The sequence below is a fragment of the Corticium candelabrum genome, chromosome 11 (genome assembly GCF_963422355.1).
Source record: "Corticium candelabrum chromosome 11, ooCorCand1.1, whole genome shotgun sequence".
NCBI lineage: Eukaryota > Metazoa > Porifera > Homoscleromorpha > Homosclerophorida > Plakinidae > Corticium > Corticium candelabrum.
In genome coordinates this window covers 5,885,826-5,900,326 of record NC_085095.1, presented here as the reverse complement: position 1 = coordinate 5,900,326, position 14,501 = coordinate 5,885,826, and the positions used below count along the sequence as shown (strand labels likewise).

Below are 14,501 nucleotides of genomic sequence, written 5' to 3'. Positions count from 1 at the left end.
GCCTTGATACCAGTCAGAACAATATCATTAGTTTCAGTAGCAGAAAAGAAACTATCGTCACACCTTTGATCAAGTTGTTCTGCTATAGGAATAGTAGAAGAGGTAGGAAAAACACTCTCACCAATGCACTCAAGACTCTGCCCAGTAGCAGAACGAGATAACGGAACATAAGGCTGAGTACTGCCATAATTTCCACTAGCGTCACACAACCATGGAGAGATACCGGGATCATCCATTCTTCCACAACAACGAGAATGACCGCCACCCAGCGACCTACGACAACTACTCCATCGACGTGCGTAGATAAACCCACAAGCCGAGCAAACACGACGATCATGATCCTCCAGAAAACTTACGCTTGGAAAAGAACGACGACAGACATGTTCCGAGTTGATATGCTGAAAAAGCGATGTCTCATCTCGATGAAGGGATTGGCACAGCGGACAACAGGTACGAACTGACGTATCAGATGAATTACCGGCCACAGCTGACATTTTCTATGATGTCACAATCGGATATGTATATATGTATATGTATATATATATATATATATATGTATATATATATGTACATATATATATATATATATATATATATATATATATATATATATATATATATATATATATGTATATATATATATATATATATATGTATATATATATATATATATTTTTTTTTATATTTTTATATTTTATTATCTTTTTAAAAACTAACCCAAAACCAACCCAAACCCCCCACTATACAAAAAGTCTAGAACGTCATCAGAGCAATCTACAGACAATCTCTGTAGACTTATCTTTGCATTATACAACCAGAGTTTAATAGAAAGCCGTTGGTGGAAATAGGACGTGGCCTGGCTCATTGTGAGGTGACTGTGGAATGTTGTTCTTCTGCAGATTGATTTTAAAATCTGGAGACTAGACGGCGACCACAAGCCCAGACTTTCAACAACTAGTGGATAAAACACACCTCCATTCTCACTAACAATGTCTTTATATGAGCTGTCTTTCTCTCTTTCTCCAACTTCTGCCGCAACCCCTGCTTGACAAGTTGCCTTTACCATATATATTGGTTGGAGAGAATTTCTTATTGTGATGTCAAAGTAAGTCGGTCGCCCTCTCTCAAGATCTGGATGGTATACATCTCCTGGTCTTGCATTCGAGTCGCCACAAAGTCGTTGTTCACGACGACAATTGGCATTATCAGATAATAGTGCTTCAAATACTACGTCAGCAAGAGCGCTGTGTCGTCTATTTCTCCAGTTTCGCTCTCCGCAACCCAGTAGATGGTCCCCATAACTGTCTAAAACCTGTCCACAAAAACAACGCTTTGAGCTTGGAGGAGGTGGGAAGAAAGGTATCCCCAACCATGTGCGAACAGCGATTATGAACTCCCTCTGGGGCATGGCAAGGCTGAGATTGGGGTTGGGTATTGCCCTTAGCCATGCTCCAGCGTGAGGAGCAGATATCGTGTTTAGTCGAGCACGATCTCTCAAACTTGCTTTCTCTAAGATGGTTGTTGAAAGCTTGGTGTCCAGGAGACGTTGTAGGTCGCGTTGACTACTCGAGGTAAGATCAATGGTGTCAAGCGAGTCAGGCACAAGACTTCGAATATGATCCTTAGCAGCAGACTCTCCAGGAAAAGCACTAAAGTCATGCGACGAATAATTACTATTGGGCACTGACTCCTCCAGAAGTGGCGTAGTTGGTAGAAGACGAGAACATAATGACCGAACGGAGTTACAGCTGCCAATGAATGCAGAAGAGGACATTCTCACCGCCTCTCGTAGGCCTAGTCCCCCTTGACGAACAGGCAATGAAGCCTGCAACCAAGACATGTCTGAGATGGAACATCGAATGATGGCATCAAGACATACCCGTAGGTTTGAATCAAATTGGCCAGTTGCTGGATACCTTTGTTTGGTGGAACTGTTCTTAGCAAATTATTGATCTTGCAAGAGGATAGACAAGATCGTAGTAGTAGCAGCAGTATCTGGGGATCATCCATATCCAATAATTTCTCCTGACATTGAAGGACTTTGTCTACACGTTTAGCGATGTGGCCACAGTAGTACTCTTCTGATCCAAAGACAGGAGATCCAAGAAACTCTACACCACCCACTGACCCAACAACACGTTGAACCTCAGAAGGAAATTCCGAAAATTTTTGATCTCCAGAAGGCCAGAACACTTTACATTTGGTGGGATTCAAAAGAAGGCCAAAGGAAGGACCTCTAGACTGCAGAAGATGGAAAAGTTGAGCAATTGCAGGTTGAGGTCCAATGAACGTACCATCATCAAGATACCAAAGTTGAAGTGGAACTTTTCCAGCTGACCCTATGTCATCCATCAATTCCAAAACCACAAGTGAAAATAGGAGAGGCCCCAAAGGGTCACCTTGTTGAACTCTGCCTGATGATTGAAGGCGATGATTTCCAAAACGAAGCTCTCCCTTAGAGTGGTAGCACCACAGTGCCCAAGAATATATTTCAGGAAGTTCTTTCCGAAGACGGAGCAGAAAAGAGTCTCTAAAACAGTTGTTGAAAGCATTGGACATGTCTATCTTTATGCAACAAAGACTTGGATCTTGACCATGATCATCAATGAACTTAGACAAAAGGTGGATTGCTGCCTCCATACCAGACTTGGTGCCAGTTCCCACTTGGCCATAGGGAAGAAGAATGTCGGGCAGCTTTGACCTTACAACCAAGCAGCAAACCCGGCTAACCAAACGTCGTAGAGTTTCACCTACAGCGATGGGACGGACTCCTTGGCCTCCCTTTTTGTAAAGAGCAGTCAACGGAGCTCCTGTCATAAACGGGGCAATACGACGATCCATTTCAGGGGCGGCGGAGCCGGGGGGGCTGGGGGGGCTAGAGCCCCCCCAACTTTATCAACTTTATGCTGTAGAATTTCTGCTTTCTGTAATGTTTACCCTTTCAGCCCCCTCAACTTTCAACTCGCTCCGCCGCCCCTGCATTTTCCCGGAAACAGCCACATTTATCCACTGAGTTAACCTGTCAGGGCATTCTTGGGCTGCTGGTGTACACGTACCTACAATACATCCAGGAGGTGCTGAGGGCGAAGTTCGGAGAAACCTGGGCTGCTCCCAAGAGGAAAACCTTTTAATGACTCAAGCACATGGGAAGCAGTGGCACATAAAGCAGGCGGTAATTCATCAGACCAACTGGGTAGTGGGTGAAGAGGATGGCGATTTATCAAATCTTGCAATGCGTCACTGTCATTTTCAGATGCACATCCTTGTGACTGCAAAGACCGTGCGGCATCACCATATCGATCTTCTCTTGCTAGAAAGTAGCACGTCTAGCATTACTTTGCTGCAGTGACCTGTCTGTATTAACATAGCTTGTGGACTTGAACTGCTGTCCAGCTTCACTTCGTACTTCCTCCCACAATGACACCAGACATCCATTATGCCATTGCTGCAGACGTGATTTCAACAAAGCGCTTACCACATATCTTTTTCTCTTTGCACCCTGAGGAGGGGAACGTAAGGCTGCTTTAGCAAACATATGTAATCGCGCGAATCCCCACAGACCATCATAACAAGCATGTTTCAACTCTGATGATAATACTTGGGCAAGTAGGGGGCGGACACTTTGTGGTATACGGCAAACAGTATTGACTGGCATTGATATAACTTCCTCAATAAACGCAACAAAAATCTCAGATTCACAAACATTACTAGAGCAGCCAAGGTTGTGTGCTGCTCTCACTCCTTCTAATCCAACATCCTCACACATGATAGCAGATAATACCCTGTCGACACCCACAGAAGAAGGCAGATAAGATGAAAATGACATTTCATGGTTTGTTGTTTCCACGTATATATATATACGTGTATATATATATATATATATATATATATATATATATATATATATATATATATATATATATATATGTACATATATACATGTACATATATATGTGTATATATACGTATATATATGTATGTGTGTGTGTGTGTGTGTGTGTGTGTGTGTGTGTGTGTGTGTGTGTGTGTGTGTGTGTGTGTGTGTGTGTGTGTGTGTGTGTATGTATATATATATATATATATATATATATATATATATATATATATATAAACATATGGTTGTTGGACTCCTGCTAGTCTGGATACTATTAAAACTATTGCGTCTAAAGTAGTGACTGCAACTAGTATTCCTTTTACACAAGCGTATTTTAATTTAATGCAACAACTGTCTGTTAATTTGTGGAAATGTAATGCTCGCATGATACAAAGTAGATTAATGTTAGATGCTGATATAATTGCTTGGGATTTGCCGGTTTTGTCTGTTAATAGTTTGTTATAAAATATAATATTATTTCTCTAAAAAATATATGTATATATAGACTTACATACACACATACATACATATATATGATGTAAATGAAAATATTCCAAATAGATTATTAAATTCGGATACCAAGCCGTATACTATAGAGAGCGTAGATATATAATATTTTTTAATAAATAAAAAATAAATGTAAATAATAATATTAAATAATAAATGCAAATGGTAAAATAAACGTAAATAAATAAAATTAATTATGGTATATTAAAAATGAAATCGACTTTGTAGGTGGTAGTTGCATTTATGTAATTACTGTTATAAGTTTGTTAATTAATGCAAATAAATAAATAAGTATAAATAATATATATAGCAATAATTACTTAAATGCAATAAACACCTACAAAGTAGATTTTATTGTTAGAATACATGATAAACTTTACTAATTAATTTTATTAATTAATTTATTTATTAATTTAATTAATTAATTTTATTAATTAATTAATTTTATTAATTAATTAATTTTATTAATTAATTGATTTATTAATTTAAAAATTAAATCACGGTTACATTTGATTCCAATTATCACAGATTTCGCGTACATATTCACTATGATGACAATTGTGATTTCCCCAACCAGGAAAGGAGCAATCCTGCAATCTTAAGTCGCTTGCACTGTATCTCACATTGCCCATCCATACTCTCCCATTACCTGGCCTGTTTGTTCCCGTATATAGCCTATATCTACGGTCATAGTATTTGTATCCCAGTTGCTTACAAACAACCTGTCCGTTAATAGAACTCCAAAAGTCATTGCATACTGTACCCCATTCACCACTGTATTAACAGAATATTTTGATGTTTAGTCATTGCAATAATATTTTTATTTGAGAAAAAGTGAATTCTTGCGATATATTTCCACTCGACCTTCATTTGGAGTGTCCCCGTCAGCGAGTTTCACACTTTCGTCGATAATATGGAACGCTGCACAACTAGAATAAAACTTTCATTTATTTTGCTGCAATTATGTTATGCACTTAATCACAAAAAGTCAACAATGACTATAATGTATCATTCACAATGTGATATTTGCGCACCGTAGATGTCGCAGCATGAATTCTTGAACGGACCACTCGTGCTTCGATTTTCTACAAAATATCTACTGACAGATCTCTGCCGGTCCCCTAGCTAGCTTGTTCAAAATTTATTTTCATGCGTTTTCTCTTGCACGCGTGTCTTTGTACACCTTAGAGGTGATCATCCACAAGCAGGGACAACTCCCAACACAATCTATAGATCAATCAATGTCGAGTACAGCGCCGAAATCAGTAATCATTGCTCACGGAAGCTATACGTGCATTTTTAGTTGGCTGTTATTGGTCGAAATCAAGGTGATACTTCCCACGCGACGTGCTCAGCTTCCGGTTTAACTCGGTTCTATTTGGACGCTTCGTGTGCGTCGCGCCATTTACAATTTGAATTTAGTATGACGCAACACGGCGCTCAAGCTTTCGCATATTGTAAATCCAGCCTAGCACCGCGTAGTCTAGTCTTCAGTAATTATCTCCAATTAGGAACCTTCTAGGGTGTTGTTAGGTGGCAATTATATTTTATTCCTGGCATGGTTTTCACGTTATAGTTATTAAGTCATATGACATGTATATTATTTGCTTAAGATATTATGCAATTGCTGATGAACTTTTTATTGGGAATCTTGGCTTTTAGAGGTGTTTTGTCCAGTTTTGCTGACTCCAAACAATGGTATGCAGAATACAACTAACACTGCTAGTGGTACTGCTGTAGGATTTCGTTGCAATGAATGCTATAAATTGGAGGGACAGCGTGAGCTTTCTTGTTTGCCAAATCAAAGTTGGACGGGTGAAGCACCAACTTGCAAAGGTGTGGCTTTGTAGTAATACATTAACATGTTTGAGTTTGATTTATAGATTTAGTAAAATTGCATTATGTTTATGTAGTAAAATACTGTCCAGCACTTAGGACACCAGTACATGGCAAGAAAGATTCAAATGACATGTCTTGTGGTACTACAGTAGAGTTTAGATGTGATGATTGTTATGAGGTGGACGGTGACAATCATGTGACTTGCTTATCTAATCGAACATGGAATGGGACAGAACCCAGTTGCAAGAGTTAGTTAATTGTAATAGCTGTCATTTGTTGGTACTCTTTGAGTAACTGTTGGTGCTTTAATTTAGTAAAATTCTGTTCAGCTCTTGTGACACCGACCGATGGACAAAAGAACTCAAACAATCGCTTGTGTAATACAACTGTATCTTTTAATTGTTCAGATTGTTACAAATTAGAGGGATATGACCAACTTTCATGTCTTCCAAATAATTTGTGGAGCAGTCAAGAACCTGTTTGCACGTGTAAGTTTGTGTGCATTATTGAAGGAATAATTTCAGGTTTTTACATTGAATGTTTGAATCTATATTTATCTTTGTTGCTGTCATCTGTAGTAAAGAATTGTTCGGTTCTTTCTACACCATCTAATGGCTTGAAGAACACAAATAGCAGTTCATGTGGTACAGTTGTGGACTTTAGTTGTAATGAGTGTTATCAGTTGGAAGGTACTGAACAGCTTTCTTGTTTGCCAAACACTTCATGGAGTCATGAGGAACCAAGGTGTAATTGTAAGATTTGTATTAATTATTGTTTGAGACTATTTTTGACCTTGTTACTACTCTTTTGTAGTAAAAAATTGTTCATTTCTGGTTACACTATCTAACGGGTCAAAGAGCACAAATAACTCGACATGTGGTACAGTTGTAGACTTTAGCTGCGATGAGTGTTATGACTTGGAAGGTGATTCACAACTTACTTGTTTACCAAACAATTTATGGAGCGATGAAGAACCCAACTGTGCATGTTAGCCAATTTGCACTATGCATGATTTGTGAGCTTGTACTTTGAACTTATGCAATGTTGTCTTTATAGTAAAATCATGCCGTGCACTTGCTGAACCCACGAATGGGAAGAAGGAGTCTAACTTTACTTTCTGTGGTATAACAGTAGACTTTACATGTGATGAATGTTACTCATTGGAAGGTCACTACAATCTTTCCTGTTTGCCAAACAATTCATGGAGTGGTGAAGAACCTAACTGCACTCGTTAGTACACAAGACTTTGAAAGCAAATACAATTATTGAAATGATTTCTTCTACTGTAGTAAAATCATGTCCAATTCTTGTAACTCCTATCAATGGCGAAACGAATTCGAGTGACACGTCATGTGGTACTAGTGTGGAGTTTAGTTGTCATGAGTGCTACATGCTGGAAGGACACAACCAGCTGTCTTGCCTGCCCAATAAAACTTGGGACAGTGCAGAACCTAATTGCACATGTTGGCTTTTCCTTTTGTTGTTTTAGTTGAGCACCTAAGGTATGTGTTATTGCTTTGATAGTGAAGTCTTGCACTGAGCTTGTTACTCCATCTAATGGACAAAAGGACTCTAGCAACACCTCATGTGGTACTACTGTAATGTTTAGCTGTCGTGAATGTTATGACTTGGTTGGATACAATCAGTTGTCTTGTTTGCTGAATCAAACATGGAGCAGTGAAACACCAAATTGCTCTCGTTAGTCTGTTGGCTTGAATATCTAAGTGTGGTAGCAACAAGGTGTCTTTATAGTGAAGTTTTGTCCTGCACTTGTGGTACCTGCTAATGGAAGCAAAAATTCAAGTGACACATCATGTGGCAGTTCTGTAGAATTTAGCTGTGATGAGTGTTATGAGCTGGAGGGACACCGCCTGCTAACTTGTCTTCCCGACAATACATGGAGCAGTAAAGAACCTAACTGCACACGTTAGTTTGCCTATGTCATTGTTGGGAATAACTGTTAATTTTATCCTGTGTGATTTGCTTTGTAGTGAAATCATGTCCGGCTCTTAGAATACCTATTAATGGCAAAAAAGACTCAAATGACACCGTGTGTGGTGCTGTAGTTGGATTTCGTTGTAATGAATGTCATGAGATTCAAGGATACAACCAACTGTCTTGCTTGCCTAATAGAACATGGAGTGGAGAGGAACCCAATTGCACATGTTAGTTTAATTAATGTACAGTGTACTGATAATGTGGTACATACATGTTTAATTAGATTACAACATTTGTTTGTTTTGTTGCTTCTTAGATGTTCATTGTCTTGCTCTTGAAGCACCTAGTAATGGATCAATATTACATCTAACTGATAGTTATCGTTGTGGATCTACTGTTTGGTATGATTGTGAAAATGGATTTGGGTTGCTGGGGACAGCATATCGTGATTGTGTTACATCAGGACAATGGCGTGGGATTGCACCATTGTGCCAACGTATCATTACATATGAGGTCTTCTTATTGCATCTATATTAACTGTTTATCTTTAGATGTCTCCGAATTAAGTATAGAGTTGTTAGAGGCATGGAGCTATATGCCTGTCATGCCAGCGGTGGTGACTATTCGAGTTGTAGACAGTGAGGCTGTTACTTTGTATCAACGCATCAGTGCTACAGAAAATACTATGCTGATCGTTGTTCCACCTAATACATACTTGCTTATTAGTGTAGAAGCGGATGGATATCTGCCCAGTAGTGCTTCATATTATACTCATCATCTATCTGGTCAGATCTTAACATTTGCTGAATTTTGTTGTGTGTACTAATTTTTTTGGTTGACAGTGAACAATTTACCAATTTATATGCAACAACGGCAGGCAGACACTGTATCTATTGGTGTCGTGTCTAGTTCTGACATCAATGTCACATTTCCTGATTTTGGTTTTCGTTTCATAAGACTCTATGTTCCCGTTGGTTCTTTGGATGTAGATGTTGGAAGTCAGCTGAATTTTACAATCACTTCTGTCAACCTCACAGCTTCTGTGCATGGTGTACCACACTTGATTGGTGTTACTGACAAGAATCAGTTGTCTCGGGTGAACCTGGATGCTTATGTGGCAGTTCATGTGACTGCTGGAACTACTCTTACTTCACTAAGCACCAATTTGTTGAGCTCAGTGTGGTTGTACGTTCCATTTGTGGTTGATCAATTTAGTGATCAGCTTTCTGTCTGGTTTTACAACGAGAGTTCTGGAATATGGCAAAATTCAGGCAAAGCTGTTGTCATGAAACAAACATTGATGTTGGAAATTACTCAGTTTGGCTGGTGGGCTGCAGCTGTTGAATGGACCGAGACTAGCTGTACATCAGTAGTTGCCAGTAGAACTTCATCACACAGGAGCTCACCGACTCCGTTAACTAACAGTGTCATTTCTTTGTCTGGTGTAGACTACACTTATTTCAGTGTTAGAGGAACTGATGCTGCTGGAGTTGCTTGCATGGAGCAGAAGAGAGATAGTTTGAGTGTTGTCCAAGTTGAAAATAAGCAATTTGGTGTCAGCAGTGGACCTATTTTTGTAACGAGTCTGAATCATAGTCAATGTGATGAAGGAAGATGGTTGAATAGCAGAAGCTTACACTTGAATTGCACCAAACTTGAAATTTTATGTGAGAACAACAAAAACAATGTGAAATGCTCACTTATGGTTTATTGTTTTGTTGTATAGTTGCTAGTTGTGGCTCTCTTTCAAGTCCAAATAATGGTAGTGTAATTCAACCTTCTGTGGTGTCTGTGCTAGGAGGTGTGCACCGACCTGCCATTACATCATTTACATGTAATGTGGGATATGAGTTATCAGGAATTTCGGAGAGAGTGTGTTTGGAAAACGGTTCATGGAGTGGTTCTCAACCTACATGCAAACGTGAGTGGCTTGTCGTCTTTCATAATAATTGTGGCACGAGTAATTGTGATTATATCTATTGTGTAGTGGTAGAATGTGATGAACTTTCTAACCCTTTTAATGGCAAAAGATATGGCGAAATTCGAATTTATGATTCCACAGTCATTTTCTCTTGTGATTTGGGTTATTTTTTGAATGGATCATCTAATCGTACATGCCAAGCCAATGGCATATGGAGTGGACATGAAACCATATGCCATCGTATGTTGTTTGTCATTCTGTTGTGAGTATATAATGTGAATGTAACTACCGTTATTGTATTACAGCAAAAGATTGTGGCAAATTTTCTGAACTGCAGAATGGTCGAATAAGAGGAAATAAAACGGTGTTTCCTAATGTTCTTACATTTGTTTGTGACGAGGGATATGAAATTTCTGGTTCTTCAATATCTGAATGTCAGGCAAATGGATTGTGGAGCTCACCTAGTGTACAGTGTAACGGTAAGTTTGATACAATGCTCGCTACTGAATTTTCTGTAACATGTATCTTTCAGCTGTGGATTGTGGCAATCTTGATGACATTAGAAATGGCAAGAAGATTGGAACTACAAACACTACATTAGGCTTTGAAATAAGGTTTGAGTGTAACCCGTGTTATGAGCTGGAAGGACCAACAACAAGAACATGCCAGGCTAATAAGACTTGGAGTGGTACAGAATCTTATTGTAATAGTGAGTAGAAAGACTAGCACACAACTGTAGTTTTGAAGCTCCTTACTTCTGTTGTTCTGTGTTAGTAATTTATTGCTCTGCACTAGAAGAACCTCAGAAAGGAGAAAGAATGGGAGATGAAACAATTTGCTCAGCACGTGTTGAGTTTAAATGTGATACAGGGTATAGACTGAGTGGCTCCAGTATTCGAACATGCTTGGAAAACAGAACATGGAGTGGACAACAGCCAACTTGTGACTGTTAGTAGCATTGTTGAAGTTTTTCGTGTTACTATGGATATAGTTGTCATTGTTATAGTGGTTTACTGTGAAGAACTGTCATCTCCAAGTGATGGCATTAAGCTGGGCAATGAGACAGTTGTTTTTTCTCAAGTTTTATTTGGCTGTAACCATTGCTTTGAGTTGAAAGGACATAGCAATCTTACTTGTCGTGATAATGGCCAGTGGAGTGCAGACCAACCCACATGTGAATGTTAGTGCTATCATTGAGTAACACGTAATCATTGCCATCTAAAATTCATCTCATTATGTATTAGTAATCCATTGTCCAAACTTACCAATTCCAGAAAATGGCAGAAAGATTAGGAATGAAACAAGCTGTGGTGTTGTGCAAGAATTTGTTTGTGAAAGTCGCTATGAGCTTGTAGGTCCAGCCAAAAGAGTTTGCCTGACAAATGGTAGTTGGTCTGATGAGCAGCCAGTATGCAGAGGTAAATGCTCAAGTGTTTGTGAGAATATGAAGTTAATGGTTTATGCTATCAGTTGTTGATTGTGGTGATCCTGATCCTGTGGAGAATGGTTTGCCTACTATTGGCAACACTACAACATTGGGATCTGTGAAGAAGTTTGATTGCAAAGATTGTTTTGAACTTATTGGCTCTCAAACAGTGACGTGTCTAGTGACAGGGTCTTGGAATGACTCACCTCCTACATGCAATTGTGCGTTCAATAAATGCTTGACTGTAATAGTTAATTGTTTGTAGATTGATAATGTGTTACAGTTATTATGTGTCCACCATTGTTTGATCATGTGAATGGCATCACAAATGGAACATCAACTCATTGTGATTCGACTGTTACATTTAGTTGTTTTGCTGGATATAAATTGATCGGCAATAGCAACATCTCATGCTTACGGAGTGGCCAGTGGTCTGGCTCTCAGCCACAGTGCATAGGTAAACATACCGTACGTAGGTATGAAATCTTTGGTTTGTTAATGCTTTATTTGTGTTTTGCAGAGGTGAATGAATGTATCTCATCTCCGTGTCAGAATAGAGCGACATGTATTGATGAAGTTGATGGCTACAGGTGTTTCTGTTCTCCTGGATATCACGGAATTTTGTGTGAAACACGTAAAAACTTCAGAGCATATCCCACAGTGAACTTTGTTGTGATGATGATCTCATTTCAGCTACTGTTGATGGTTCATGTGCTGTGGAAGATTGCCATGCATTTGTTAAAGTTTCAAATTTGGGTTTCTTTTGTGGTGGAACTTCGTACATTGAAGAGTTTATGTTTCCACTGTGCAAGTTTATTGCTAATCCAGGTACTAGCAGACCAGCTAGAGATTGGGCAAGTAGCACATGGAATTGTTTGGTGAGAGTTGCTGCACAAGAACTTGACGTTGTGTATGGTGGGTATCAGCCAGACGAACCCTTGTTTTGGGAATGTCAAGCATTTGAAAGACAGCTGTTTGCCACTCAGCAGAGTTGTATGAAAGAAGCCTTATGTCACACTTTATTCACTGTAGATGATGCTTATAGCATAGCTGATGTGATGGAATCATCAGCATTTTATCGTGATCAGAATGTAGAGCAGACATTGTCTTTACTGACTGATTGTGGGCAAGACAATAGCAATTTGGCTTCATTGAGAGATGAGATGTTGAGAAGAGGGTTTGTACTCTGTTTTACTGGTGAAAGTGAAGAAGCTAAAGCAGAAACTGTACAACAGGCTTTGCAGTTGATTGATTCTGCTACTGATGGTGGTGGTGTGATTCAAGAGCTACAAAGTGTTACCGATTTGTGTACTTCATCCAGAAGCGAGTCTGGACTGACTGTCGCTTTGTTAAGCAATGGAACAGGTGCAGTGAGTCAGAAAAGTTTCTGTGATAGTCTGTCTTCTACATTTACTTCTGCGACTCTGCTATGTCCTCAGTGTGGCAATGGTGTGTTGGAACTACCAGCAGAAGCATGTGATGATGGAAATAAAGGAAACAGGGATGGCTGCTCATCTGTCTGTGTCATTGAAAGTGGATTTTTCTGTAATACAATACCCTGGCTTACCACTAGTTGTGGACATTTTGACATTGACTTGAACAAGTTTGATAACGCAACTAGGAACAGATCCGTTGTCATCTTCTATGGTGATGAGGTTGTATTTATAGCTGATAATGAAACCTTGGATGCAAGTGATTATGGAAATGATGTAATGTGATTTTGAGATATTATGTAGTGATCAAACAATGTACTGTGAAATTGCATTAACAGGATTGGGAGAGGATCAAACTTACTTTGGAATGGGCAGCTGATGTTCGGGAAGAGAAAGTATAGATATCTATGTGAAAATTGTGTAGATTTGTCTGTTATCTTTCTGTTTCAGCTTGCTTATTTGTCATCTCTTGACAGAGCAGTTTCTGCAGGTAGACTTACTGTTATGGAGAAGGATGCTCTTTTCACTTCTGCAGTGGAGAGAAATGACACATTGAATTCACGAGTGAGATTGTATGTTACATGTTTTGGACATGTTTGGCCATGCATGTTTATATGTTATTTGTATGAAGAGATATTATTCGAAAATCAGGTGAACAGCTTAATTTGACTCACGTCTTACTGGCTTTGTCATACCAAAACAAAGGGCAGGCAGATCACATTCCAAGGTAAAGGAAGGAAGGAAAACATTTAGACATTGTTTCTGTGCCTAGTTTACACATACCTTTTAATCTAATCAACGTATGTATGTCTTATAGATTGATGTTGATTGAGGTATTAGACTTGAATGGCATTTCTGCTTCACCAGTTGGATTTACTGTGACCTATGTTGGTCTGAATGCCAATCCACCTGTTATTGACATTAAAGGTATACTGTTGGAGATGAAGTTTACTATGCTCGAGAAACTAACGTCTTCCACTTCTTAGAAAATAGACCAAGGTTTATAGCAGGTAGTAGTGACTTGCTGCGTGTTACTCATGCCAGTTTGAATGTGTCTGACTCTGACCATGAATAGTAAACAATTTTTTGTTGATGTGTATCATCACTTTGTAATTCATTGGTGTTGTCATGCAGTTATCCTATGCAATGGGGTAGGGTTACAATTGTTGAAGCAGGTACTGAAGAGCGTCTCTACCTTGCAGATGAAATATCACCAATCACAGTTCTGGTCTGACTGCAATAATGAGGTTGTTACTATGTCAAACGTAACATTTTAATAAATGTGTTTGTAGATAAAACAAAATGGTACTGTCATTGAGCTGGAAGGTTCTGCCTCTACTGAACTTTATACTGATGTTTTAAACAATGTGTTCTATTTTAACTGGTAATGAAATTACAGTAAGTAATACATGGTGTGTTTGCAGTCTCATGTGTTTCTGCTGCAGGGAGATCAATAAAACAGAAGCTACAGAAACAATCATTAAATTTGAAGTGTCTGATGGTGTCCATGTCAGCTTTTCCGTTGTGCGGTAAGTTACTCAACTGTTGGGTTGATGTGTTGGT

General features: G+C 38.9%; 1 protein-coding gene and 2 long non-coding RNA genes across 3 annotated transcripts; all 3 read left to right on the top strand.

The window, feature by feature from the left end:
- The first annotated feature begins 6,152 nt into the window (after nt 1-6,152).
- Nucleotides 6,153-6,624, top strand: LOC134186382 (uncharacterized). Its single transcript, XR_009970960.1, has 3 exons — nt 6,153-6,217; nt 6,295-6,468; nt 6,535-6,624. It is a non-coding gene; the product is annotated as an uncharacterized LOC134186382 (long non-coding RNA).
- Nucleotides 6,625-6,951: 327 nt separating this feature from the next.
- Nucleotides 6,952-8,695, top strand: LOC134187205 (CUB and sushi domain-containing protein 3-like). Its single transcript, XM_062655323.1, has 8 exons — nt 6,952-6,964; nt 7,034-7,207; nt 7,277-7,450; nt 7,510-7,683; nt 7,745-7,918; nt 7,973-8,146; nt 8,212-8,385; nt 8,475-8,695. Exons 1-8 carry the CDS (start codon nt 6,952-6,954, stop codon nt 8,693-8,695), a joined length of 1,278 nt encoding a protein of 425 aa, XP_062511307.1.
- Nucleotides 8,696-10,729: 2,034 nt separating this feature from the next.
- On the top strand, nt 10,730-11,164 carry LOC134186718 (uncharacterized). The gene is made up of 3 exons (XR_009970988.1): nt 10,730-10,788; nt 10,854-11,027; nt 11,086-11,164. It is a non-coding gene; the product is annotated as an uncharacterized LOC134186718 (long non-coding RNA).
- The last annotated feature ends 3,337 nt before the right edge of the window (nt 11,165-14,501 follow it).